Genomic DNA, 26,661 nt, shown 5'->3' on the forward strand with positions numbered 1-26,661 from the left:
GCTTTTGGTTCTACATCCAAAGAGGAAATCGTAGGAACGGGAAAGTAAACCAAGGCACAGGTAAAAGCACACTCTACAAAGACAGGCATGGGTATGTATGGTAAATAGAATGGAAATTCTCTCATAGGGTCGATAACAACCCAACAGGAACAGTGACTGCAGCCTTAAATTGTTCTACAAGTAGTGCAAATCACCTATGTATGAGGATTTTGCTCTTCCTTGTGTCTTCCACATACCTGAACTGATTATATGTAAAATAAATTAAACTCATCTTCATTCCTTCCCCAGCTCAGGCATTAGTTCAGACTAAATACTCCCTTAACTGACATACATTAATAAAGACATGTGCACTGTGTGCGGTTGAAGAATCTGTTTGGAAGCTTTAACCGGCATGGCTCCTGCTAGATCTTGCAACAGCATTGGTCACTTCAATCTCAACGCTTAATTTGTAATAAAATAAAAGCCAGGGCCCTCGCCAGTAGACTACTGCAGCATGCACCACCAATTTCTAGGCTACCAATGACAGTACCAACGCAACTACTAACCATCCCATTCTAACAAGCGTAAAAATTAAGACTATTCCAGGCCCCCAAAGCTCCAAGAACGGCTTGGGTGGCAGCTACTAGTCATTTTTAGTCATTTGAATTAATAAACAATTGTTGTGTACATTTCTAAAATAGGCAGACAGCGCCACCATGTGGCAGACTATCATGCCAGTGTTGACAATTAAGTGCAAGTGCTGAGCAACGGAAACCACCAGCTCAAATTGAGCACTGTTCCCTTTGCTCTTTGGTAATTATTTTCTTAAGAGATGGGTATATACCCAAGATGCTAAAAAAAGGGTCAGGAAGGACTGACAATAAAAATTACAAAAAAAAAAAAAAAAAATAATAAAAAATCGAAAGAAGACACTGCGATACTGACTACTTTCCACCTTATAGCCAGATGATCTGTTCTGTTTAAAATCATAGAGAAAGTGATTATTTTACTACTAGAGTCATTTCAGACTAAAATTCTTGTCTATCTCTCTCCCAACTAATCTGATTCAGCTCTAGTGGCCTTTTGAGATGACTCCCTAAGAAGGGTGGATAAAGGCACTGGCTGTTTGTTGGGAATGCTGACCTTTGGGTTATTCAGCTCACGGCAAAAGAGGTTCACAACGGCAGCAGCTCACAACTACTGTAAATCTCTGTAGCCAGACTGGAGACTGTCCTCCATCATGTCCTTGGCACTTTAGTGACCTTTTGGTGAAAACAATTAATACCTCTGTGGTTATTAATGTGATGTGAATATATGACTTTTTAATGCTGAAATTCTTCCTGGAAAGATAGAATACCTGGCTTTTAAGAAGAACCTGCTCTCTTACCAAGTGTGGCACCCTGATACCTCTTAGTTAGCAGTGTAGAATCCATTTCTTTTCAGTATGAGAAGCATGGTATGTAGCAGAAGTGCAACTATTTTGCAATACTAGTTGCACTCTATAACTTTCATATTTTTACTGTATTGACTAATTTCCACACTACAAATTCACTCGGTGGATAAGTGTAGGAAAGTAACTCGCTGTGACATGGTTACCCCCACTTTTTGCCTGGTGTTTGACTTTTAAACGTTGTTGATATCTTAACAATTCAATGGATACTTGAAGTGAAATACATTTAATAGGTACAAATGGCAAAGTCCTGGGTAGGTTATTGGTACTTGTAAAGAAATCAGTAGCTTTCATACAGTGAGGCATTTGTTGAATCCCCAGTGGTGCAATACTTTGGCAGCGGCGCTTGGTACGGAAAAGGAATGGCTGATGTCAGTGTATCTGTCCTCAGGTCTGTAGGCTAGCACACTGGAAAGGCTAGAAGCTAATATTCTGAAAATCTCTGGAGGGCTGGTGGTCACTAGAGGGGAATCAAACTAGTAATGAGGGTGAAAAAGAATAGTTCAGAAGCAAGACTGTGGCTCCTTCTGCATTCAATATCCTGTTTAAGTTTGTCAATTCCCTATATCTCATCATATAGAGGCAAACACATCCCTATAATGAACTTTACTCTAACTATTGTGGGGATACCTTCACTGTCCCTAATGAAGCCTGGGAACTTGAAAAAATACCTGTATGAGGATGGGAATAAGGCTGGGGGACTCACTCTGTGGCTTAGAAGATGTACTGAGGGCCTTTAAAGATGGGGCTATACCACAACAAGGGGGAAGCTTGAAGGCTGAAAATGCAAAGATAGATGTGGAGTTGGCAGGGCATCAAGAAGACTTTACTGCTCTAAAAGTGGGGAGATTGAATCTGCTTGTTTTTTATGGAGAACTGATAATCCCAAAACATTTCAGCATTGATGCGACACCCTTGAAGAGGAGATCTCTGAGAAGATCACCCAAATGAAAAGTGGAAAGATATCTGGCCCCAATTGTGTATAATCAAAAATTTTCAAACGTCTTTCTAGTGATTGACTGATTATATACTTGCCATGGATGGAGTGGCCAGGTGAGAGAGATGGCTACATACCATACTAGAATGATGCACATAGTGCTGAAACAAAGAAGCGAAGCCTGTTATGAAATGAGTCACACAGGCACACATCATTTCTACACTTCAAGGACCAAATCCTAACAAAAAGACTGGTGAGTAGCCTAGAGTCAGATTCAATAATCCACTTATGTCAACCTATGTTCATGCCATGCAAAAGCACTAAACTCAATATAGGACCACTAAGTGGCCTACATGAGCATGGTTACTGAACGGATGGATGTGCTATCACTACACGCAGCCAAGGCTTCCAACTCCATTGTATGGCTCATATTCTGGCAGTCCAAGAAAAAAAATATCATTAATGCTTCAATTTCTGTCATGGATCAAAAGAGCAGGTTTTTGTCAAGACCCTTCCCTTTGGGAAGAGGAATGAATTGGGACTGTGTCTTATAACTCCCACGCTCTTTGTCTTGGCGCTAGAGCTGTTGGCATGTTTAATACAAAGATGTTCTAGTTAGAGGACTCAGATGGGAATTGTGATAGAATTAATGACTCTTGATATATGTAGTTGACGTTCTTCTACTTGCGCTGATTTCAAATCTCAAAAGATAGGATTCTCTGTATCTTTCAAGGTATTTGGCATGTATTCTTGGTCTATATTTGGAGCAAATTGGTGCTAAAGTCCGTATCTATTAGGAGACAGATGGCAGGATCCTATTTCACTATTAAGGAGGTTCATCTGGTATGAAATGATAGTCCTTCCCAAACTTCTCTACTTACTTAAAAATACACACTTCTGTGTACTAAATAGTTTCTGTTGGAGAGTAGTGGGTGGTACAGGAGTTGCTTTGAGATGATAGGACTTTAAGACTTGCACTAACATGTCACACAGTGAGTTCTATGATGGGGGCACTGCACTCCCTGACCTAGCCTGGTACTATTAGGCGTCACACACAGTAGTGGTAAATGAGTGGGCCTTTTCATCCCAGCAGGAACCATCCATTTGGGTGGACAGACATGCCAAGAAAATCCATGAACACTTGGTAACACTATATAGTAGTCCCTGGCTGTAGGAGGCTGGACTGGCTTATAGTGGGTACCTTGTGGTACTTACACCCTGTGCCAGGTCCAGTTATCACTTATTAGTAGAATAGAGGTGTTTCTAGCAGCTTAGGCTGATAGAAGGTAGCTATGGCAAAGCAGCTTATGCTGAACTAGGAGACATGCAAAGTTCCTACTATACCACTTATACCATATAGCACAATATCATAGGAAAACACAATACTCAGAGTTGCTAAAAAATAAAGGTACTTTATTTCAGTGACAATATGCCAAAAGTATCTCAGAGAATACCCTCACTTAGGAGGTAAGTAATATACACAAGTTATATGTACACAAACCCAAAACAGGTAAGTAACAGTAAGAAAAGTAGTGCAAACAATGTAGAATCACAATAGGATGTAATAGGTAAACATAGGTCTAGGGGCAACACAAACCATATACTCCAAATGTGGAATGCGAATCATGAATGGACCCCAGACCAATGGGAGATTGTAGAGGGTCGCTGGAACTGTAAGAAAACAGTAAGGGTGTCTGAAATACCCCACCCCAAGACCCTGAAAAGTAGGAGTAAACTTACCCTACTACCCCAGAAAGACAGAATAGTTGTGATAGGGGGATTCTGTAAGAACCACAAGCACCAGCAAAACACTGAAGACGGATTCCTGGACCTGAAAACGAAGGGGACCAAGTCCAAGAGTCACGATAGTGTCCGGGGGGAGCAGGAGCCCAGAAAACCCCGGTTGAAAGTGCAAAAGGGCTGCCTTCGGGTGGAAGAAGCCAAAGATTCTGCAACAACGAAAAGGGCTAGGAACTTCTCCTTTGCATGGAAGATGTCCCATGGCGTGCTGGAGGTTGCAGAAGTGTTTCCACGCAGAAATACCGCAAACAAGCCTTGCCAGCTGCAAGAGTCGCGGTAGAGGTTTTTGGGTGCGGCTGGGGACCAGAAAGGACCAGGATGTTGCCCCTTGGAGGAGGAGACAGAGGGCGCACTCAGCAACTCAGAGAGCCCCCACAGAAGCAGGCAGCACCCGCAGAAGTACTGGAACAGGCTCTTAGAAGATCTGTGAACTCAAGAGTCACAAAAGGAGGGTCCCACGATGTCGGAGTCCAACTCAGCGGGTTGAGCACTGCAGGACGGAGTGCTGGGGACCCAGGCTAGGCTGTGCACAAAGGAATCCTTGGAAAAGTGCACAGAAGCCGGAGCAGCTGCAAATCACGAAGTACACAGGTTTGCTGTCTGGCGTGGGGAGGCAAGGACTTACCTCCACCAAATTTGGACAGAAGAGCAACTGGACTGTGGGAGACACTTGGACCCAGCTCCTGTGTTCCAGGGACCACACTCGTCAGGATGAGAGGGGACCCAGAGGACCGGTGATACAGAGGTTTGGTGCCTGCGTTGGCAGGGGGAAGATTCCATCGACCCACGGGAGATTTCTTCTTGGCTTCCAGTGCAGGGTGAAGGCAGACAGCCCTCAGAGCATGCACCACCCGGAAACAGTTGAGAAAGCCGGCAGGATGAGGCGCTACAATGTTGCTGGTAGTCGTCTTACTACTTTGTTGCGGTTTTGCAGGCGTCCTGGAGCAGTCAGCTGTCGATCCTTGGCAGAAGTTGAAGAGGGAAGTGCAGAGGAACTCTGGTGAGCTCTTGCATTCATTATCTGAGGAATAGCCTAGAGGAGAGACCCTAAATAGCCAGAAAAGGAGGTTTGACTACCAAGAAAGGAGGTTTGGCTACCAAGAGAGGTCAAGCACCTATCAGTAGGGGTCTCTGACGTCACCTGCTGGCACTGGCCACTCGGAGCAGTCCATTGTGCCCCAACACCTCTGAATCCAAGATGGCAGAGGTCTGGGACACACTGGAGGAGCTCTGGGCACCTCCCCTGGGAGGTGCAGCTCAGGGGAGTGGTCACTCCCCTTTCCTTTGTTCAGTTTCGTGCCAAAGCAGGGCTGAGGGATCCCTGAACCGGTGTAGACTGGCTTATGCAGAGATAAGCACCATCTGTGCACATGAAAGAATTTCTAGAGGCTGGGGGAGGCTACTCCTCCCCCAGCCCTTCACACCTATTTCCAAAGGGAGAGGGTGTAACACCCTCTCTCAGAGGAAATCCTTTGTTTTGCCTTCCTGGGACTGGGCTGCCCAGACCCCAGGAGGGCAGAAACCTGTCTGAGGGGTTGGCAGCAGCAGCAGCTGCAGTGGAAACCCCGGAAAGGCAGTTTGGCAGTACCCAGGTTCTGTGCTAGAGAACCTGGGGATCATGGAATTGTCCTCCCAATACCAGAATGGTATTGGGGTGACACTTTCATGATCTTAGACATGTTACATGGCCATGTTCGGAGGTACCATTGTGACACTACACATAGGTAGTGACCTATGTGTAGTTCACACGTGTAATGGTGTCCCCGCCCTCACAAAGTTCGGGGAATTTGCCCTGAACAATGTGGGGGCACCTTGGCTAGTGCCAGGGTGCCCACACACTAAGTAACTTGGCACCTAACCTTCACCAAGGAAGGGTTAGACATATAGGTGACTTATAAGTTACTTATGTGCAGTGAAAATGGCTGTGAAATAACGTGGACGTTTTTTCACTCAGGCTGCAGTGGCAATCCTGTGTAAGAATTGTCTGCGCTCCCTATGGGTGGCAAAAGAAATGCTGCAGCCCATAGGTATCTCCTAGAACCCAATACCCTGGGTACCTAGGTACCATATACAAGGGAATTATAAGGGTGTGCCAGTGTGTCAATGAGAATTGGTCAAATTAGTCACTAGCCTGCAGAGACAATTTTAAAAAGCAGAGAGAGCATAAACACTGAGGTTCTGGTTATCAGAGCCTCAGTAATACAGTTAGGCACCAGACAGGGAACACATATAGGCCACAAACTTATGAGCACTGGGGTCCAGGCTAGCAGGATCCCAGTGACACATATCAAACACACTGACAACATAGGGTTTTCACTATGAGCAATGGGCCCTGGCTAGCAGGATCCCAGTGAGACAGTAAAAACACCCTGACATATAATCACAAACAGGCAAAAAGTGGGGGTAACAAGGCTAGAAAGAGGCTACCTTCCTACACTGGATTAGCGGTTTACATAGCCACACGCAAGGGCGTAGAAGGTAGCTGTAGGAACGTGCCACTGTTGGCATGGTTACTCCCCCCACTTTTTGCCTAGTGTTGATGCCAACTCTGATTGAATGTGTGCTGGGACCTTGCTAACCAGGCCCCAGCACCAGTGTTCTTTCCCTAGAACTGTACCTTTGTTTCCACAGTTGGCACAGCCCTGGCACACAGTTACGTCCCTTGTAAAAGGAACCCATGGTACCAAGGGCCATGTAGCCAGGGAAGGTCTCTAAGGGCTGCAGCATGTATTATGCCACCCTGGGGGACCCCTCACTCAGCCCATGCACATTGCCTTGCAGCTTGTGTGTGCTGGTGGGGAGAAAAAGGCAAAGTCGACCTGATACCCCTCTCAGGGTGCCATGCCCACAAATCACTGCCTGTGGCACAGGTAAGTCACCCATCTAGCAGACCCTACAGCCCTAAGACAGGCTGCACCTTAGGTGAGGGCATAGCTGTATGAACAATATGCCCCTACAGTGTCTAAGTCCATTCTTAGACATTGTAAGTGCAGTTTAGCCATATTGAGTATATGGTCTGGGAGTTTGTCATTACGAACTCCACAGCACCATAATGGCTTCACTGAATACTGGGAAGTGTGGTATCAAACTTCTCAGCACAATAAACCCACACTGATACCAGTGTGGGATTTATTGAAAATTGCATGCAGAGGGAACCTTAGAGATGCCCCTGTATGTTAGCCCAATTGCTAGTGCAGGACTGACCGATCTGTGCCAGCCTGCCACTTTCAGACAAGTTTCTGACCACATGGGGTGAGTGCCTTTGTGCACTCTGTGGTCAGAAACAAAGCCTGTCCTGGGTGGAGGTGTTCCACACCTCCCCCTGCAGGAACTGTAACACATGGCAAAGAGCCTCAAAGGCTCAAGCCTCAGATCACCGTGCCCCAGGGCATTGCAGCTAGTGGAGATGCCCGCCCACCGGACAAAGCCACACTTTTGGCAGCAAGTCCGGCAGGAAAATTAGGGAAAACAGGGAGGAGTGACCACCCCAGCCAGGACCACCCCTAAGGTGTCCAGAGCTGAGGAGACCCCGCCCCCCCTGCAGAATCCTCCATCTTGGTTTGGAGGACAGGGACCAATAGAGATAGGGATGTGCCCCCTCCCCAAAGGTCGTGGTCACAAAGAGGGTGTAGCCACCCTCAGGGACATTAGCCATTGGCAACTGCCCTCTGACCCCCCAACATGCCCCTAAATCTAGAATTTAAGGGCCTCCCTGAAGCCAGCTCACCAGATGCCTCGCGTCCTACAAGAAGGACTGCTAAGCTGAAACCCCCAGCAGAGAAGAAGGAAGAGGACAACTGCTTTGGCCTCAGCCCTACTGGACTATCTCCTGCTTCGGAGAACCTGCAAAAAGACCAGCGACGCGTCCAGCAGGCCCAGAGACCTCTGCCAACTCCAGAGGACTGCCCTTGACCCAAAAGGACCAAGAACTCCCGAAGACAGCGGCTATGTCAAAAAGAAACCTACAACTAAGGACTCCCACCTCACTCCAGATGCGTAAGTCCTGACCCCTGTGCACCCGACTTCCACAGCCCTTATCCAGGTGGTCCACCCAGCAAGAAAGGGTCCCCAGACAATTGGGAGCCACGGCCCACCCTGGGTTGACCCCTCCAAACCTCCACGACAATGCCTGCAGAGGGAATCCAAAGGACCCCTCTGACCACCAGCTACGGAGAACATGACCCCCAGTGCAGCATTGACCAGCAGGTGGTCGTCTTCCCTACCCAGCCGGTGGTTTGCCTGAGAATCCCCCCTGGACCTTGTCTGCAGCCACAGAGTGATCCCCGGGGTCCCCCAATAGAGTTGCATTAGACACCCGACACTCTGTTTGGACCCTGCACCCGGCCGCCCTAATGCTGCTGAGGGTGTGTGTTTGATGCCTACTTTGTTTGTGGTTAACCTGAACCTCCAACGACAAACTACCTAAAACCCAGAGATAGGAACTGTAAGTTGAATACTTACCTGTAAAACTGTACTATCTTTTTCTCCCCCAGGGACTGTTGAAAATTGAAAGGTTTCACTTTTAAAACAGCTTTTTGTCATTTTAAAGAAAACTGTATACATTGTTGATTCCATTCAAAGTCCTGATTATACCTGTACGAATGACCTTTGATTTTATGTACTTACCTGCAAACTGAATCTTGTGGTTCTAGAAATAAATTAACAAAACATATTTTTCTATATAAAATCCTATTGGACTGGAGTTAAGTAATTGCATGGGTGTTTCTTCTATTTATAGATGCTCGTTTCCTGATCTGTAAAACCCTGGTACATAATGTACTGAACACCTGAACAAGCTGAAAACACACCAAGTGGTGGATATGGGGGGGAAGGGAGGATCATACTGTGGCAAGGCGCTTCAGTATATAAGGGAAGTAGCCTTCAGAGTAGTGTATTTCAAAATATTCATAGGTTGTTCTACACTGGAATCACTTAAGATTATGTGGAAAACTTAAAAAGTTGTGACTGAAAGACATGAAATTTCTTCTACCCTATTTGGACATTCGCCAGATGAAGAGTACTTGTAAGGTTGAGTGAATGCCTAAACACACTGCTTGGCATCACACAAATTGGAGCAACGTATGTACTGGCATATGCAGAGATGAGCCCTCCTCAAGCCACCTCCTTAAATGGTAAATAAATAGGAGACCTAAGATTAATACTTGCTGAAAGAGTCAAACCTATGGATAGGCCAAGGAAAAGCCCAGAACTGCTGACTATAAAGCACTGGTACCAACATATAGACTGGTGCATCTCAGCTTGGAACAAGGTGTATCATCGGTGATGCTGTCCTTACCTGGAACATGGCACAATCCACAGTCTCCCTGCCACCATGAGGGAAGCCATCATAGTCATAGTGTAAGATTGCTTCCAAAGGTAGGGGCGTTAGTGCATGAGGACTAGTGTGGGTTCATCAGGTGGAGCACAATGATGAACCTGTGGCTCCTCAGACACATCCTATATGCCACACAAAAAGCCAATTGATACGGGGCACTCGTAGCCTTAGACTTAGAGAAGAACCTTGATAACTTCAGCTGAGCATATGTTTGAGGTCCTGACCAAGACAGGTTTTGGACTATAATTCCTCAAATTGTCTATTGAGCGAGGCACGAGTCATGGATGCCCCGTGTCTATGCTGCTGTTTGACTTCACTGTGGAGCCTTTGGCTATAAGGCTGCATCACACCCTGCACCCATGGGTTATGAGGGTGGGTGAGATGATGCATCTGGTGTCCATGTACACGGACGGCATGCTGCCCTACCTGGCCAATGCAGGGAGTCTCTCCCAATCCAGTTCCAGGAACTGGCCACAGGAAGTGACTGGCCTACAGGTAAACAGGCAGAAGACGGTTCTGTACTCCTGTGCGGCCCTGACCGGTGCCGTTGAAAGCGCACTGGCCCCGATGGGGATCCCCTAGGAACGAGGCACATTCCACTATCTTGGTGTCTGGGTGATGACGGACGTGTCCCAGGACCACCAGCACAACATGGAAAGGATAGTGAGGAGGCTTCACGATTCTATCGACTTTTGGAATTTGCTCTCCCTCTCCATAATCAGGCGTGTAGCCCTGGCCAAAATGGTTTGTTGCCATGATGCCTCTATGTACTCCAAAATACATTGCACCCAATCCCCTGCTGGAAGATTGCGGGACCTCTACAAACTCTTAATATCCCTAGTATGGGCTGGAGATCGACAGAGGGTCAGACTGGAGGTACTGAAATTGCTGTGCCTCCTTGTAGGAGAGCGCCGGAGGAAACCCAATCATGGCGCTCTTCGAACGCCTCGCAAGATCGGCAACCCCGTCGTCATGGAGACGCGTCGGGAAGGAGGCGGAAGTCGGCCCCAGAGTTCCGGGTTGCCGAAAGTGAAGAAGGGCACGGCGGGACAAGATTGCTCGGCTCTTCCGGACGCGAAACGGAGCCCGAGAGAGAGACGGCGGAAAAGAGTGAGACGAGGAGAAACGGAGAGCCAGACGCCCCGAGAGAAGAGACGGAGAGAAGCGCCAACCCGGAATACTCGAGAGGAGAGACGGAGGAAGGGACGGAAGAGCCACCCCGAGAGGAGACGGAGGACGCGACAGCCTGCCACGGCCCAGGAGGGTCGTGGCTGGACAAGGAAACCTGCCGCCAAGATACCGGAACACGCCACCTGGAAGAAAAAGGAAGGGAAAAGAATAAGCAACCCACCTGAGACGGATAGAGACCAGAGAGGGGAGAAAAGGAAAGGAAAACAGAACTCAGAAACACTGGTTACTCACAGACTGTTCTAGAGTTATTCTCCCCCTTATCTACCGCCAAGAACAATAAAAAGCACGTAAACCCCTATAAAGGGTAGTTAACCTCAGTGTTTGTGTCCTCTATCACCCCTACACCACATCCATCTCCTACAGTGGTGTCAGAAGTGGGATTTTGGACGGATACGGGATAATGGAGGACAAGTCCAGCATGGAAGAAATGATTAAGCAGTTGGCTGAAGGGCAGCGCCATCTCCAGCTAGTCTGGGAAGCCCAGCAACGAGAGGCCAAGGAGGATAGGGAGGCCCTACAGTCGGCATTGAAAAGCCAGGCCACCATTATGGCCAATAATCAGCTAGTTCATGAGACTGCCATACAAAAGCTGACTGACACTATAGCCGCAAGTAAGGTGCATCCCAATGTGCCCAGTTCAGTCCTACAAAAATACCAAGAAGGAGAAGACCCTGACTCGTTTTTTACGAACTTTGAGAGAGTCGCTTCCAGTGCTCAATGGCCGGCAGAGCGGTGGGGTCAGTATATAGCTCCCCTCCTGACAGGAACCCTCCAATCCGCTTATCAGGCCGCAAACCCGGGAGGTGTCACCCCATATGCCGAGATAAAGAAGAGTATTTTGGAACGAGTCGGACATGATGTCGAATACTATAGAACTAGGTTCCGGAAAGTAAGATGGGGACCCCATGAAGACCCTCGGACATACTATTATCGGGTGAAGGATCTAGGGTTGAAGTGGCTAGGACCACTAGGAGCGGAACGTGAGGACATAATTAAGGCGATTATTCTGGAGCAGTATCTAGATTCCCTACCGCCCCATACCCGACACTGGATCCGACAACACCCCAATATAGACACTGAGACAGCGGTTGATCTAGCTTGTGCTTATCACAGATCAGGAGAGGGTAAACCACAACCCGTCCGCCCCATGGGGAAACCACCAATACCCCCTACTCAATTCCACACACGACGAGCAACCGAAGAGACCGGCCTACCTAGAAACCCGGAGAGAAGTCCGATGCAGCAACCCCAATGTTTTAACTGTGGGGAGTGGGGCCATATCGCTCGTGGATGTCCCAGAAAGCAGGAGGGTATAGAACCAATGGAGATAGGCATGACTAGAGGCAGAGTATTATGCCTAGGAAAGAGTAGTGTGTCCTTTAAGTACCCCCTGATGGTCAACGGAAAACTTGTTATGGCCTTAATTGACTCCGGGTGTAGTCAGTCAGTAGTCCGACGTAGTTTGATTCACCAGATACCACCCCCTGAGGACCAATGGGTTACGATATGCTGTGTTCATGGGGATCGAGCCCAGTATCCGCTTCTCAACATAAACATAGGCTGGGACGGACATATAGACAGTCTGCCTGTGGGGCTTATGGACAACCTGATAGAGGAATGTGTAATAGGAACGGACTATCAAAGGTTCGACGACCTCTTAGACAGGACCAGACAGAAAAACCCAGTGGACAACTGGTGGGGTGACGCGCCATTCCGAGATGATGCTATACCTAGCCATCCCACTAGACGGAAGCTAACACGAAAGGAGAGGAGAACGGAGAAACAGAAATACGCCTGGCAACAGGACCAACAAAACAAAGAAGGGGTCATGGCCCTCCTAGACGCAGCCCCCACATCGTTTAGAATGAGTCAACACGAGGATCCCACCTTAAAACATGCTTGGAAAAATGCTAAAACCGCCTCAACCGGAGAGGTAGGTCCTTACTTCTTGACCTCAAAAGATCTGTTATATAGGGTCACCACCAAAACAAATGGGGAGAAAAGACAGCTCGTCGTTCCCGAATCCTACCGAACCCAGATACTCTTCCTAGCCCACAACCAACCAGGGGGAGGACATTGTGGCAGGGAAAAAACAGAAGAATACTTACTCAGGCGGTTTTACTGGCCGGGAGTATATGCCCATATCAGAAGGTACTGCGCTCAATGTCCTAAGTGCCAACTTGTGGAGCCAGGAACGCTCCGTAAAGCACCGTTGCAACCCCTACCTCTGATTGATATACCATTCAAGCGGGTCGGTATGGACATAGTTGGTCCTCTGTTACCGTCTAGAAAAGGGCATACCCACATTCTCGTGCTCGTAGACTACGCAAGTAGGTACCCCGAGGCCATTCCCCTTTCCAGCACCACTACGAAAAACGTAGCACAAGCTATGATATCTTTCTTTTCCCGGGTAGGATTTCCCGAAGAAGTCCTTACGGACCAGGGAACCCCATTCATCTCAGGAATGATGAAACAAATCTGTACATCCCTAGGGGTTCAGCAGATAAAAACATCCGTCTACCATCCCCAAACGGATGGATTGGTCGAACTGTATAATCGCACCATAAAAACCCTTTTAAGGAAAGTGGTGAATGAGACAGGTAAGGACTGGGATCAGAAGCTTCCCCTAGTATTGTACGCGATAAGGACACATGAACAATCCTCCACTGGGCATAGCCCGTTTGAACTGGTATTCGGGAGGCAACCAAGAAACCTTCTAGATATGGCAGTGGAACTTTGGGAGGAGGAGGAGAACGAAGAACGTCCTATCCTAGACTATGTCCATAATTTAAAAACCCAACTCCAATCAGTATGGGAGGACGTAAGGCAGCATCTAACAGAAGCCCAAAATAACCAAAAGACTTACTATGACCAGGGTACCAAACTCAGGATCTTACAACCCAACGACAAAGTGTTAATCCTCAGGCCCACCTCAGAGCACAAATTAATTGCCAAATGGCAGGGACCATACAAAATCATAAAAAGAGTTACCCCCGTTACCTATTTATTAGAATTAAGAGATAATCCAAGGCGAACCCAGATTTACCACATTAACCTATTAAAGAAATGGGAAGAACCCGCTAGCAATAACTTAGCATTAGCGAGGGGGTGTCTGATCACGCCAGCTCAACCTTTAGGGTTAGAATTGTGCCCCACCTCACTGTATGACCCCCAACAGCTCCCCAAAATCAGTGAGTCCCTTTCCGAGATAGAGACCCGACAAATGACGGAATTAGTCCACCGTCATGCCTATTTTTTTTCTGAACTACCGGGGAAAACAGCACTGGTCCAGCATCACATTAGAACCCCGGAAGGAAAAGTAGTACGACAACGACCTTATTGAATTCCCGAGGCAAGGAAAACCCTCATAGAAGAGGAAGTCGATAAAATGTTGCGTTTAGGAGTTATTGAAACCTCTACCAGCCCATGGTGTTCTCCGATTGTCATAGTGCCGAAGCCGGATGGCTCTATCCGCTTCTGCATTGACTTCCGGAAGCTCAATGAGATATCCCTTTTTGATACATACCCCATTCCTCGGGTAGATGAAGTCCTGGAGAAGATAGGGCAAGCCCGATATATGACCACTATTGATCTGACAAAGGGGTATTGGCAGATCCCCTTAGCACCCTCGGACAAGGAAAAAACGGCGTTCGTATCCCCTTCAGGCCTATATCAATTCACGGTGCTCCCTTTCGGGCTTCATGGTGCCCCAGCAACGTTCCAACGACTAATGGATCAACTACTAAGACCCTACCATGATTTTACAGCCGCATATCTGGATGATATTGTTATTTTTAGTTCTACCTGGTCTACCCACCTACTTCACCTGGATAAAGTGTTCTCCGCACTATCCGCGGCCGGGCTTACCGCCAATCCAAAAAAATGTATACTAGGGCAGACCCAGATAGCCTACCTAGGTTACGTTATTGGGAATGGGCTCTTGAGTCCCCAAAAGGATAAAGTAGCCACCATTCGACATATTCCCCTCCCTACCACCAAGAAGGAACTTCGCTCCTTTCTGGGGCTGGTTGGATACTATCGAAGGTTCATCCCTCAATACTCTACTATCACAGCCCCCCTTACAGACCTCCTAAAAAAACAATATCCGACGGTCCTACCTCCTTTTTCCCCCTCCCAACTTCAGGGATTCCAATGGCTCAAGGAAGCCCTTACAACCGAACCAGTATTACGTTGTCCCGATTTTGCCAAGCCCTTCCATCTTTTTACGGACGCATCCAATGTCGGGTTAGGAGCCGTGTTGGCACAACCTGACCGCCAGGGACATGAGCATCCAATAGTCTACATCAGTAGGAAGCTATTGCCTAGGGAAACGAACTACCCCACTATAGAAAAGGAATGTTTGGCCATTAAATGGGCAATCGAATGTTTGCAGTATTACCTCCTGGGACGCCCATTCATCCTCTTCACCGATGATGCGCCTTTGACATGGTTGGCTTCCCATAAAGACACCAATTCCAGAGTACTCCGCTGGTTCCTTGAACTGCAACCCTTTACTTTTCAGATCCGCCATATCCCTGGGGCTCGCCAATGTCCCGCAGACTTCCTCTCCCGCTGCCCTGACTCCTCGGGCCTATACCAGTCCCGATCGTGGGAAGGGGTGTGTAGGAGAGCGCCGGAGGAAACCCAATCATGGCGCTCTCCGAACGCCTCGCCAGATCGGCAACCCCGTCGTCATGGAGACGCGTCGGGAAGGAGGCGGAAGTCGGCCCCGGAGTTCCGGGTTGCCGAAAGTGAAGAAGGGCACGGCGGGACAAGATTGCTCGGCTCTTCCGGACGCGAAACGGAGCCCGAGAGAGAGACGGCGGAAAAGAGTGAGACGAGGAGAAACGGAGAGCCAGACGCCCCGAGAGAAGAGACGGAGAGAAGCGCCAACCCGGAATACTCGAGAGGAGAGACGGAGGAAGGGACGGAAGAGCCACCCCGAGAGGAGACGGAGGACGCGACAGCCTGCCACGGCCCAGGAGGGTCGTGGCTGGACAAGGAAACCTGCCGCCAAGATACCGGAACACGCCACCTGGAAGAAAAAGGAAGGGAAAAGAATAAGCAACCCACCTGAGACGGATAGAGACCAGAGAGGGGAGAAAAGGAAAGGAAAACAGAACTCAGAAACACCGGTTACTCACAGACTGTTCTAGAGTTATTCTCCCCCTTATCTACCGCCAAGAACAATAAAAAGCACGTAAACCCCTATAAAGGGTAGTTAACCTCAGTGTTTGTGTCCTCTATCACCCCTACACCACATCCATCTCCTACACTCCTGAACTTAGAACTTTACTATATGGCATCACAACTGCAGCATGCGGTGAAGTGGTGTGCAACAGAGCCTAACTGGGAGAAGCATCTGCAGAGGGGCTTGGTGGAGCTGAAGAAGTTACTGATATGTCTCATGAGTGGCCACAGAAAACTGGCCAGTGTGCAAGAGGTGGAGTGTCAGGTTGCGGCAGTGTGTGACGGGTTGATTTGCCAGGTCCTACACCACCCACCATTTAGCAGATCCCTCCTGTTGGGCTGGTTGCAACTGTTTCTACAGGTATCGCATTAATGACACTACGAGACTGGACAGCTGGGGGCTGCCTTTAGTTGGGGGACCTCTATCCCGCAAATATGTTAATCAAATTCAAGGAGGCCAGGGGGAGCTTCAGGTTTGCAGCAGGACAGTTCCTGCATTTGGCAAAGCTGGATCGTACTTCCAGGGAGATCTGGACAGACTTTCCAAAGGCTCCACTGGTGTCCCAGAGGCTGGAGATAATGTAGGTGGGGGGACAAGGGAGACGATAAATGGGCAGATTAAATCAGGCAGTGGCAGCTGACTCATCAACACCGCAGTTCAAGGCACAAGTGGAAAGGAATACCAACATGAAAACCCCGCTAACAACGGCAGCATTGACGTTGGTCTGTGTACATGTTCAGGAGGTTCAGAAAGTAATGCCAGGTTCAAACTCATGTACTAGGAGTAAGTGGCAGAGAAACTGAAGGGGAGACGCAGTGGACATTAAACTCATGATCCAACAATGCATACTCTGCCTAATCCCCAGAAGACGAACAACATAAATTCACAAAACTGGGTCACCTGCTGGCTAGATGACGGGTGGCAATCCACTAGGTGGCCAGTGTCGGTTCGATGGTGGACGAAGACCTCAGGGACTGGGCGGATATGCTCCAACAGTTAACAGGGGGGCGAGGACATAGCAGCTGGCAAGGGCTCCCAAGGGCTGGATGGGGAGTGACATGGGGAGGAGATAGTTATGGAAGCGACTGCACACACATCACACAGGACCACGTACATAGGCAACCAGCAGGGTAGGCGTGGGAGAGTAGGGCTGATTAGATCTCCGGAAGGGGGCAATTACAACCGTAGTGGGCTAAATCATGGTGTGCTTAAGTGGGAGGGGGACGTTGCTATTTACTGGAATTGTCCATTACAAGTTGTCACTGCACAACTGACATGATGCAGAAATGTATGAGCTCGTCAGATATGGGACTGACATGGACCAATGACGCTAGATGTGCTAGCATCCTACTTCACAACTGTATCCTTATACTACCAAATTGCATGTTATTGTAACAATAATGAATATGTCTCTGAACTTTGAAACTTTAATAAAAACAGAGTTTAAAATAAGAAGGTGAGGTTATCCTAGTAAATAAAAGAATGTCTTGGACCCACACATTAGGCTTCAGGGAATGTCTGGAGTCTGAATGTGTTGGGCGAACAAGAATGCCATTGGCGATACAAAGTAGAAAGACAGAGTGGTAATGGGGTGGCAAAGGCTAAATCACAAAACATCACACTGTAGAAATGTGATGCCCTGAAGCACAACTGATAACAGTTATGTATTCTTCATGCTTTTTCTGTACTGCAGTTATGAGAACTTTGAGCATTTTTATGGTTTTGTTTACTCCATTTTTTTTATCCTAAAAGGAAAATGAACAAAAATGTTTCTAAAGAACAGAGGGCAAGATACTTAAAAAACAAAAGAAAAGAGTGAAATAACAAAAAGGAAGTCATAATATTAAGAAATTAAAGAATGGAAAGAGGGAAAATAGGAAAGCAATTACAAGGAATAGTGAGCGGAAGAAAATAAGTTGATAACTGAAGAGTTAAGAGTGAGGAATGAGCAGAAAGGAAGAGAAAGAAGTGAAAAGATAGCTAATAGATGGTGTGAACAACTGCTGCAACTAGAGCCCTACAAACCGTGAAGGGATAATATGATTAGGGTCACCCCTAGTGACACTTTTCCCTGGATCTCTACGCCCACTTTGCAAACTTTACACTTATGCAAAATCCCACACCCCAGCACCACGCGGGAAATACTTAATACATACAACCCAAGATTTTTTGACCAGCTTAGAAATAAGTGTCAGGCACCTATGGCTCCAAAGACAGCCTGCTCACATAGGGGAACTGAACGAGTCTCGAGGGCGTCAAGTTAAGTGGGTTCCATACTAGAGGATAAAAATGTAAAGTAATAAAAAAAAAAGTAGAATGCTAGAAATATTGTGTAGGAAACTGGCACTTGTTGCAGTTACCCCCCATCCCCCACTTTTTGCCTGATATTGATGTTGACTTGACAGAGTGTGCTGCGATCCTGCTAACCGAGTACCAGCACCAGTGTTCTTTCCCTAAATATGTACCATTGGTTCCACAATTGGCACACTGATAAGTCCCTTGTAAAAGGTACCAGTAGTACTAAGGACCCTGTGGCCAGGAAAGGTCCCTAAGGGACCCCTCACCAAACACATGCACCCTGACATTGCAGATTGTGTATGTCGGTGGGGAGAAAAAGGCAACGTCGACATGGCATCCCCCTCAGGATGCCATGCCCACAAAACACTGCCCATGGCATAGGTAAGTCACCCCTCTAGCAGGCCTTACAGCCCTAAGGCAGGTTGCACTATACCACAGTTGAGGGCATAGCTGCATGAGCAATATGCCCCTACAGTGTCTAAGTTCAATCTTAGACATTGTAAGTGCAGTGTGGTAATTACAAACTCCGCAGTTCCATAATAGCTTCACTAAATATTGGGAAGTTTGGTATCCAACTTCTCAGCACAATAAACCCCCACTGTCAGTGTGGGATTTATAAAAAAAATGCACACAGAGGGCATCTTAGAGATGCCCCCATTATTTTATACAATCCTCTAGTGTAGGACTGACTGGTCTATACCAGCCTGCTACTAGCAGACAGGTTTCTGACCCCATGAGGTGAGGGCCTCTGTGCTTTCTGAGGCCAAACAAAGCCTACTCGGTTTCACAACTCTCCCCGGCATGAACTGTAACACCTGGCAGGGAGCCTCAAAGGCTCGGGCCTCGTGTTACAGTGCCCCAGGGCACTCCAGCTAGTGGAGATGCCCACCCCCGACAAAGCCCCACTTTTGGCAGCAAGTTCGGCAAGTTAAGAAAAACAAGGAGGAGTGACCACTTCAGCCAGGACCACCCCTAAGGTGTCCAGAGCTGAGGTGACCCCCCTCCCTGCAGAATCCTCCATCTTCGTTTGGAAGACAGGAACCAATAGGATTAGGTTTGTGACGCCCTCCTCAAAGGGAGTGGGCAGAAGGAGGGTGTAGCCACCTTTAAGGACAGTAGCCAGGCGCTACTGCCCTCTGACCCCTAAAACACACTGTAACCAAGTCGTCAGATTCCTGGCAACCTGACAAGAAGGAGGACTGCTTAGCTGACACCCCCAACAGAGAAGAAGGAAGACGAAAACTGCTTTGGCCCCAGCCCTAACGGCTTGTCTCCTGCTTCAAAGAACCTGCAAAAGAACAGTGACACGTCCAGTAGGTCCGGCGACCTCTGCTCAGCTCCAAAGGACTGCCCTGCAACGAGAAGGACCAAGAACACCCGAGGACAGCCGCCCTGTCCAAGAAAAACCAACAACTAAGGACTCCAGCCTCACTCCGAATGCGTGAGTCCTGATCACTCTGCACCCAATGCCCACTGCCTGTGTCAAGGTGGCCCACCCAGCTAGAGAGGACCCCAGGTGCTGCTCTCCAACCCTCCGAGACAACGCCTGCAGAGGGAATCCCGAGGACTCCCCTGACTGTGAAGCTCTAGACGAAGGTTTCCGACGCCTAAAGACACACTGCACCCGCAGCTCCCAGGTCTTGGAGAACCCGACCTCTGGTGCAGCAACGTTCAGCGGGTGGCCCTCCTCCCTGTCCACCAGGTGGTGTGTCCGAGACACTCCCCTGAACCTCACCTGCAGCCTCTATGTGACCCCTGGGGTCCCCTCATAGACCAGCATTGGAAACTGGACGTCCTGTTTGCACCCGGCCACTCCTGTGCTGCTGAGGGTGTGTGTTTGGTGCCTACATGTGGCCCCTCCGGTGCTCCTCTAATCCCCCCTGATTTACGTCCCTCGAGTCGCTGTAACTTACCTGCAGGCCGACCTGATTCCGAGTACCCCCTGTCTCCATAGGAGCCCACATTAAAATTGCTCATCTTTGGCCTCGGCACCCAGCCGGCCCCATGTTGCTGGTGGTGGGTGTTTGGGGTTAACCTGAATCCCAACCAGTGAACTTCTTAAAACCCAGAGACTGGAACTGTAAGTTCTGTACTTACCTACAAATCGAACTAACATTTCTTCCCCCCAGGAACTGTTTCTAAGTGTCCATTTTTAAGACAGATTATTGCCCATAATTCAGAAACTGTATAACTTACCGATTTCAAACAAAGTACTGTTTATACATGTGTGAAATACGAAACTATTGAAGTACTTACTTGCAACTTGAATCTTGTGGTTCTAAAAATAAATTAAGAATTTTTTTTTGCTATATAAAAACCATTGGTCTAGAGTTAAGTCATTGAGTGTGTGCTTCCTCTATTGTCTGTGTGTTTACAACAAATTCTTTGCACTACCCTCTGATAAGCGTAACTGCTCAACCACACTACCACAAAACAGAACATTGGTATTATCTACTTTAGCCTCTGTTACGCCTCTGGGGAACCCCTGGCGCTGTGCACCCTATATCTCAATTTGATATAGTATATACAGAGCCAGCTTCCTACGTATTGGTACTGATTGAATTTTTCACCTATGGCACTATTCCCTGGCAGGCAGTCAATAGCCATTTTCACAGTATACACGCTGTGCCCTGCTACCTTAAACATGTATACAAATAACCCAGTAAGTTCTGAAAATAGGCAATGAGTACAGTGTACTACATTTGAAAAAATATATTAATTAGAAGCCATGTCACATTAAATAAACTTCTAATAAAAAAAACACAATGAATTAAAATGAAAGGAGTGGTTAAATGCAATGCTATCAATCATAACCTTTGATACTGAAAAAAGGATCTCTGGCCTTAACAATGGTCTGCTGTTGTATGTACGTTTAGCTCAACAATGATATAATGGTAGTTTGCCGGAATGAGAGACTCATAGATTGGTATATTTCTTTCCATAGCTTGAGACATATGGGCTCTTAATCCATGTGAGTGAAGAGCACTTACTCTTCAATAAACTGCTAACTCAACAAAAATATAGGCAACAATTAAGGATTTCTAGTGAGAAAGATGATGTCTTTAAGTCGCCATGCTGTGCATGCTAGCCCGAGAGATGAAAACTGCCGGCGACAAGTCAGTGAAATTGACAGATCTGTGTGGTTTTAGTTGAACTAAGATTGACACTTTCAATGTCTAGGGTTTTAGAGTATCTGAAATTACTGGAGAAGAATCACTTGGCCATTGTCTGTCGTTCAAGGAATCTAAAAAGAACAAGAGGAGAAGATACCCCAGAGATATAGTGGGTGCCTGGTTTAACAGGAACTTGCATCTACAAAACAGTCTTATTGGTGACCCAGATGGTGCATAGAAAGTCCTGAATATTCCAACTGGGTTTCCATGAAGCAAAACTTAATGTAAACATGAGGCTGTATCATAACTTTGATGCCTACCTACTACTTGAGCAAGTGGAACGTAAATAGGTAAAAAAAGAAGTTACCTACCTCTTACCAGGTTACTGTTTCTGCACCTCCAATTGTTAAGAACTGGCTTTGGTAATACTTTTCAAACACAATATTCTGGTATGCTTCCACTGTATCATCCTTACTTGCGAATGACTGCCCTTTCCAATCCCTCAAGAAAACACCTTCTGATAGCAAGGTGTTTTCACAGAGTTCAGCAAATGTTCACGAAAACGTTTTAAACAAATCCATTGGGTCTAACCTACGGCTGTGATCTTGTTTCTTATTTATCTGAATCATTAATATTTGCCAGCTGTCGATGTGCAAGCTGCATTTCCCATAGCCACCATTTTAATGATTGGGCTATTAGTAGCACCTTGGAATATTTCAGCAGAATCGAAAAGTTTAATTAGCACCCAGAAATATTTGAGCACAGCATACATGTTTTCTGATTGGGTATGGCTTTAAATGGTATCAGTACTGAAAGTATATTTTTCTAGCACAAAAAGCTTGTTGGGCTATTAAAGGGCACATGAACAGTAACTATCATTAAAGTCTGACATATAGATATGAGGTCAAAGTATGTAAAACACATGCTGATGGGGCATTACAATTGGACACCTCCCCCCCTTATATCACCACCCTCATTACCACACATCATGTGAAGCACATACTGCCATGCTAGTTGTAACTCCACATTGTCCCTTCATGTGAAGTGAATTGCCATGCATGTATTCCCATCTCTCCACTCTTTTCCTTACTATCTTTTTCTTCTTTCTCCTGCCCTTTCCCAAAGTGGGTTGAGCTTAAGTAGGACAGGAAATGAGAGAAAAGCATTCTCTGTCAAGAGCTACAAATACAATTTAAGCAAAATTGAAGGCTCAATCATCCCTCTGATCCCATCACTATGTATTTAATGCCTCAGCAGCCACTGCTATTTCCTCTGACCCATAGCTAAGAAAATCGAAGAGAAGTGCAGGACCCGCTGGATAGGCCGTTTCAATGATCAGCATTTCTTGTATGATTTCTTTAGCACCCAGGCTGGACACCCTCGTTTTAGCACTAGGCCCGTAGCCTGTGTCTTTTACATTCATATACATTTTATTCATTTCATATTTTTTGTTTAACACAGACAGCTTTTAGCTTATTGTTTTTATGTTTTAATCAGTTGCTTCTTTTAAAGAATACATAGTTGTTTGTGCACCACATTTTATCAATCATTTGTACACAATGCACTTTGTGCCCTGTACAAAGCGGTCATGTATGGTACATGATATACTAACATGTAGTGCCAATCTAGGAACCCAGTAGTCAACCGTCATTTTCTAGACACGTTAGTATGTCAAGCCTGTTCTTAGAACTCAGTATGAGTTATTATGTCAACACCACATGAGCTTGTGTGTGTGAGGGGGGGGGCATTCCAGTAATGGCCATCCTGGGACATACACCATTCCACCGACCGCTTCGCTGATCCTGACGCTGACTCTTCGGCTGCCTGAGAGACTGCCATCCAGACAACAGGAAGACCCTTGCTATCCTACTCAGGTATGGGGTCATGTTACTCCTTTAGATCTGGACTGGCAGAAAGGTTACTACTGCTATGCTCTCAAACATAGCCATAGGATGTGGAAAGGACTCTCTAGGCTCACTAGAATCATACAAAATGGTTGGGCTGTTTGACTTCTTTACACTGGTTGTAATGATGATTACTGTACTATGTTTCATCTGCCTTATTATTGCAGTTCATATTTTTTTTTACAGGATGCAACTGATTCAATAAATGCATTGAAATCCAGGTTGTTCTGCCTTGGCATGTGTGAGTCTCTGAATAACTGAGCGAAAGGGATATGATCTGTTTCCACAACTTCCCTGAAGAGTCAGAGTGGCAGGTTTAGGTTGCTACAACTCACCTTCGCCTTCCGAGGGTTGGGTGAGGCACTGCGGGCTAGCCAGAAGTCAGGCTGACAGCTTCCAAACTGTGTGGAGTTGCTCAGTCTCCCACACTCGGTGGTGCTGCCACCCTAAACACGCAGTCTTATTACCATAATAGGAACCGCACGACAGACTGAGGGAGGAGGGAAGGCTGCTGTCTATATAATTCAATATTCACACCTGGCCCATCAGCCTCTGCTCCCACAGCAGCACTGGGACAAACAAGCACCTGGTTCATCAGTTACCCTGGAAATACCTTGATGCCCAGCTGGTGATTAATACCTTGAACTGAGTCCTTCTGTGGTCTGAAAGGTGTCCCAGAAGAACAGACAGAATTCATTAAGGTAGGTTACTGGATAATGGGTTTGAAAAAAATCTGTGTTCCTTAAGGCCATGGTCTGTAGTTTAAATGGCAGTCTGGGAGGCAACTAAGATACTAATAGCAAAGAGAAAGCTCTTGGTCCCCCAGAAACAATGTATGCATTAGGGTGTAAACACAACTAGGGGGCTGTTACATGTTGGGCAAATTGTGATAACTGTCAGAGATGGGAAAACACTAGAGGTTGGTGAAACCAACAGGAAGGCTGGGGAGGGGGTTGTCATTTACACCAAGTCTTCTGAAATGTAAAAAAATACTTTATAATACTTTATGCTATGTAAAACGACTTCATAAAGCAAGTCATCTCTACAAGCAAGTGATGTCTCAGCAGCCCGGGGCAGAGAAGCAGCAGAAGTAGAGGCTCAGCCTAAGCCAAGGCAGAAATCCAGATAAAGAATGGTTTGTAAACCTATATAGCTTCTTGGACAAAAATAAACCTAATGTTTCTAAGTACCTGTTCCATGATCTGCAGAAAATACAAAATGAGGAAAAAGGTCATCAGGGTCTTCTACAGAACAATGGACTCCACTCTCCAATTTGGCAAATGCATATATTGTGGGTATCAGAGACCCAAGGAGTCAACAATAATTTAAATAAGGCTTTTTGAAGAAGGAAAGAATAGGCAAGGAGATGTTTTTCAAACACTCTGTACAGATAAGTTCCCTCTGAGGAACAAAAACATTATTTATTACTTATTGGTCCCAGCACAGCATCTGAAAGTCCTAATTATCAGTAAGCCCATAACTCCATTTCAAGCACCCCTCAACTTCCCCAAGCCTGCACTACACTCCTGTTTGAATGTGTAGTCTTCCCAACAAATGCCGGCTGCATTACATTTCTGCCTGTTCCTCCCTTTATCATTCATGTACTTGTTTTCCCTTTTTTTCCTCTCCCTCCTCTCTTCCCATCTCCTGTAACCCTCTTCTTAACCTTTAGGGCCTGTTACTCTCCTATTCACTCTTTTAGCATGCTCCTCACCCAGCATCCTATTTGCTTGGTACCTGTTTGCGAGTCTTGGTTGCACACTCCTCCAAGGTTTCAGCAGCTTCCAGTTTACCCTGCCGGCGGTACAGTGCACCAAGACTCTTCAATGTTGTATTCACTGTTGGGCTAAAAGATAAATAGGTAAAATCATCACTAGGTCAATATTAACCATCCAACTGAAAGACAAGTAAAGAGGTCAAAAAATCACTATGCACATATCATTGACACGCCTGCTAATTCAGGCATAAAATGAAGGGGTAGAGAAATACTATGAAGTAGGCCACAGCAGTGGGTATTTCTCAGTCAGGTAATGCACCAATGAAACATCAACAATGATTAACAGGGCAGACAACATTTTGGCAAACTAGATTAGTGACTTACTGAGTGTATGCTGCAGCCCAGCAGTTCGAAGGAGTATTCAAAATACATTCATTTGTGTCCTACTGCTGAGCAGAGCATAAAAATGTCATGATCAAACTATGAGCCATAAAGGACAGTTTATTAAATTTCATAAACGCTGGTTGTCAACCCAATGCACTTTTAAGGGTATTAACTGGGAGGTAAGATCACTGAGAGTGTTACAACTTACCTGGGACACACTGTTGTCAATTTTTATGTCTTAAAATATTTTCCAATTTACATCTTTGAAATGAGGTGGGGAATCTGGAGGGGGATGGGGTGGTGGTGAAGGTGGAGGTGGTGAAGGAGAAGGTTAAGGAGGAGGTAGTGGAGGAAAAGGAGGTGTGTGAGAAGGCCTGCGAGGAGGGCCACTAGCCTTGTCCTTTGTTTGTTTTTTTAGAGGGAGAAGAATGCACAGAGCCTCTTGAAACGTAATTTTTTTTTTAGGGAGCACAGGGGAGGAAGGTGTGGCAAGCATACCATCCTGTGCCCTCCTGAATCTGGAGCCTGTGCCGACGAGAGTCCATTTTCTCCAGTATGGGCTTGATTGGAGATGGGCTGGTGAAAGACTGGCCTGAGCCTTTGGCTTCCGATGGTTTTGGGTCTGAGGCTTTCGGTGCCGAGGTCGGATTGAAGCTGTCGGTTTGGTCCCGAGGTAAGGACCAATACCAAAACGATCTCTTGGTCCAAAAGTGTAGAGGTCAACAGGCAGCTTTGGCCTTCGGGCCACTTTCAGTGCTGAGCATGCAGGCAAGGTGGCTGAATTAGATTTACAGTGTGGACCATGGCCGGATGGCAGTGGCAGACAGGTGAGCTGAAGGTAAGGCTGGAATGTCTTTTTGGAGGACTTATGAGGGACAGCAGGACCACAGTACTCATGTGTTAAGCAGAGGTCACTTCGTGGCTTTTGATGCCGAATCTGACGTCCGACTCGGAGCTGTCCTGGATGGAAAGGGATTCCGCCTCCTGCTCAGGTTCCTTCTGAGCGTGCTCTCAACCGAAGATGTCCGGGTGTCATCCAGCATCTTCTGGGCCATTTCCAGCCTACGAGTGTATTGGTCCCGAAGCATCTTTTGGGAGCCGAATGACTTACAAGTGTCATAGTCAGCCTCGCAATGGTAAGGAACTGTGTGGATCAGTGTGCGGGAACTTGGCGTGACACTGAGGACAGAAACAGAATGGAGTCCGTTCCATGAAGTAAACATTCTCATCGTTATCAGAGCCACGTGTAAGGTAGGCCAGAGCGAACGCTGGTGCCCCAAAGGGGCGGTCAGTACCCGAACAGGCGGAACAATGAGAGCGGTAAGATTGAAGAAGAGCGAGCTATACAATACTGCAGATAAA

The 26,661-nt window shown here is 46.9% G+C and overlaps 1 protein-coding gene across 2 annotated transcripts in view; it reads right to left on the bottom strand.

Moving 5' to 3' along the window:
- Positions 1-26,661, bottom strand: part of KLC2 (kinesin light chain 2) — a 310,347-nt gene that overhangs the window by 87,728 nt on the left and 195,958 nt on the right. For both annotated transcript variants that reach the window (XM_069207926.1, XM_069207927.1), the window contains exon 12: positions 24,936-25,044. In XM_069207926.1, coding sequence (XP_069064027.1) covers positions 24,936-25,044 — 109 coding nt within the window. The remainder of the gene's footprint in view (positions 1-24,935; positions 25,045-26,661) is intronic.

The sequence above is a fragment of the Pleurodeles waltl genome, chromosome 9, assembly GCF_031143425.1.
Source record: "Pleurodeles waltl isolate 20211129_DDA chromosome 9, aPleWal1.hap1.20221129, whole genome shotgun sequence".
NCBI classification, from domain to species: Eukaryota; Metazoa; Chordata; class Amphibia; order Caudata; family Salamandridae; genus Pleurodeles; species Pleurodeles waltl.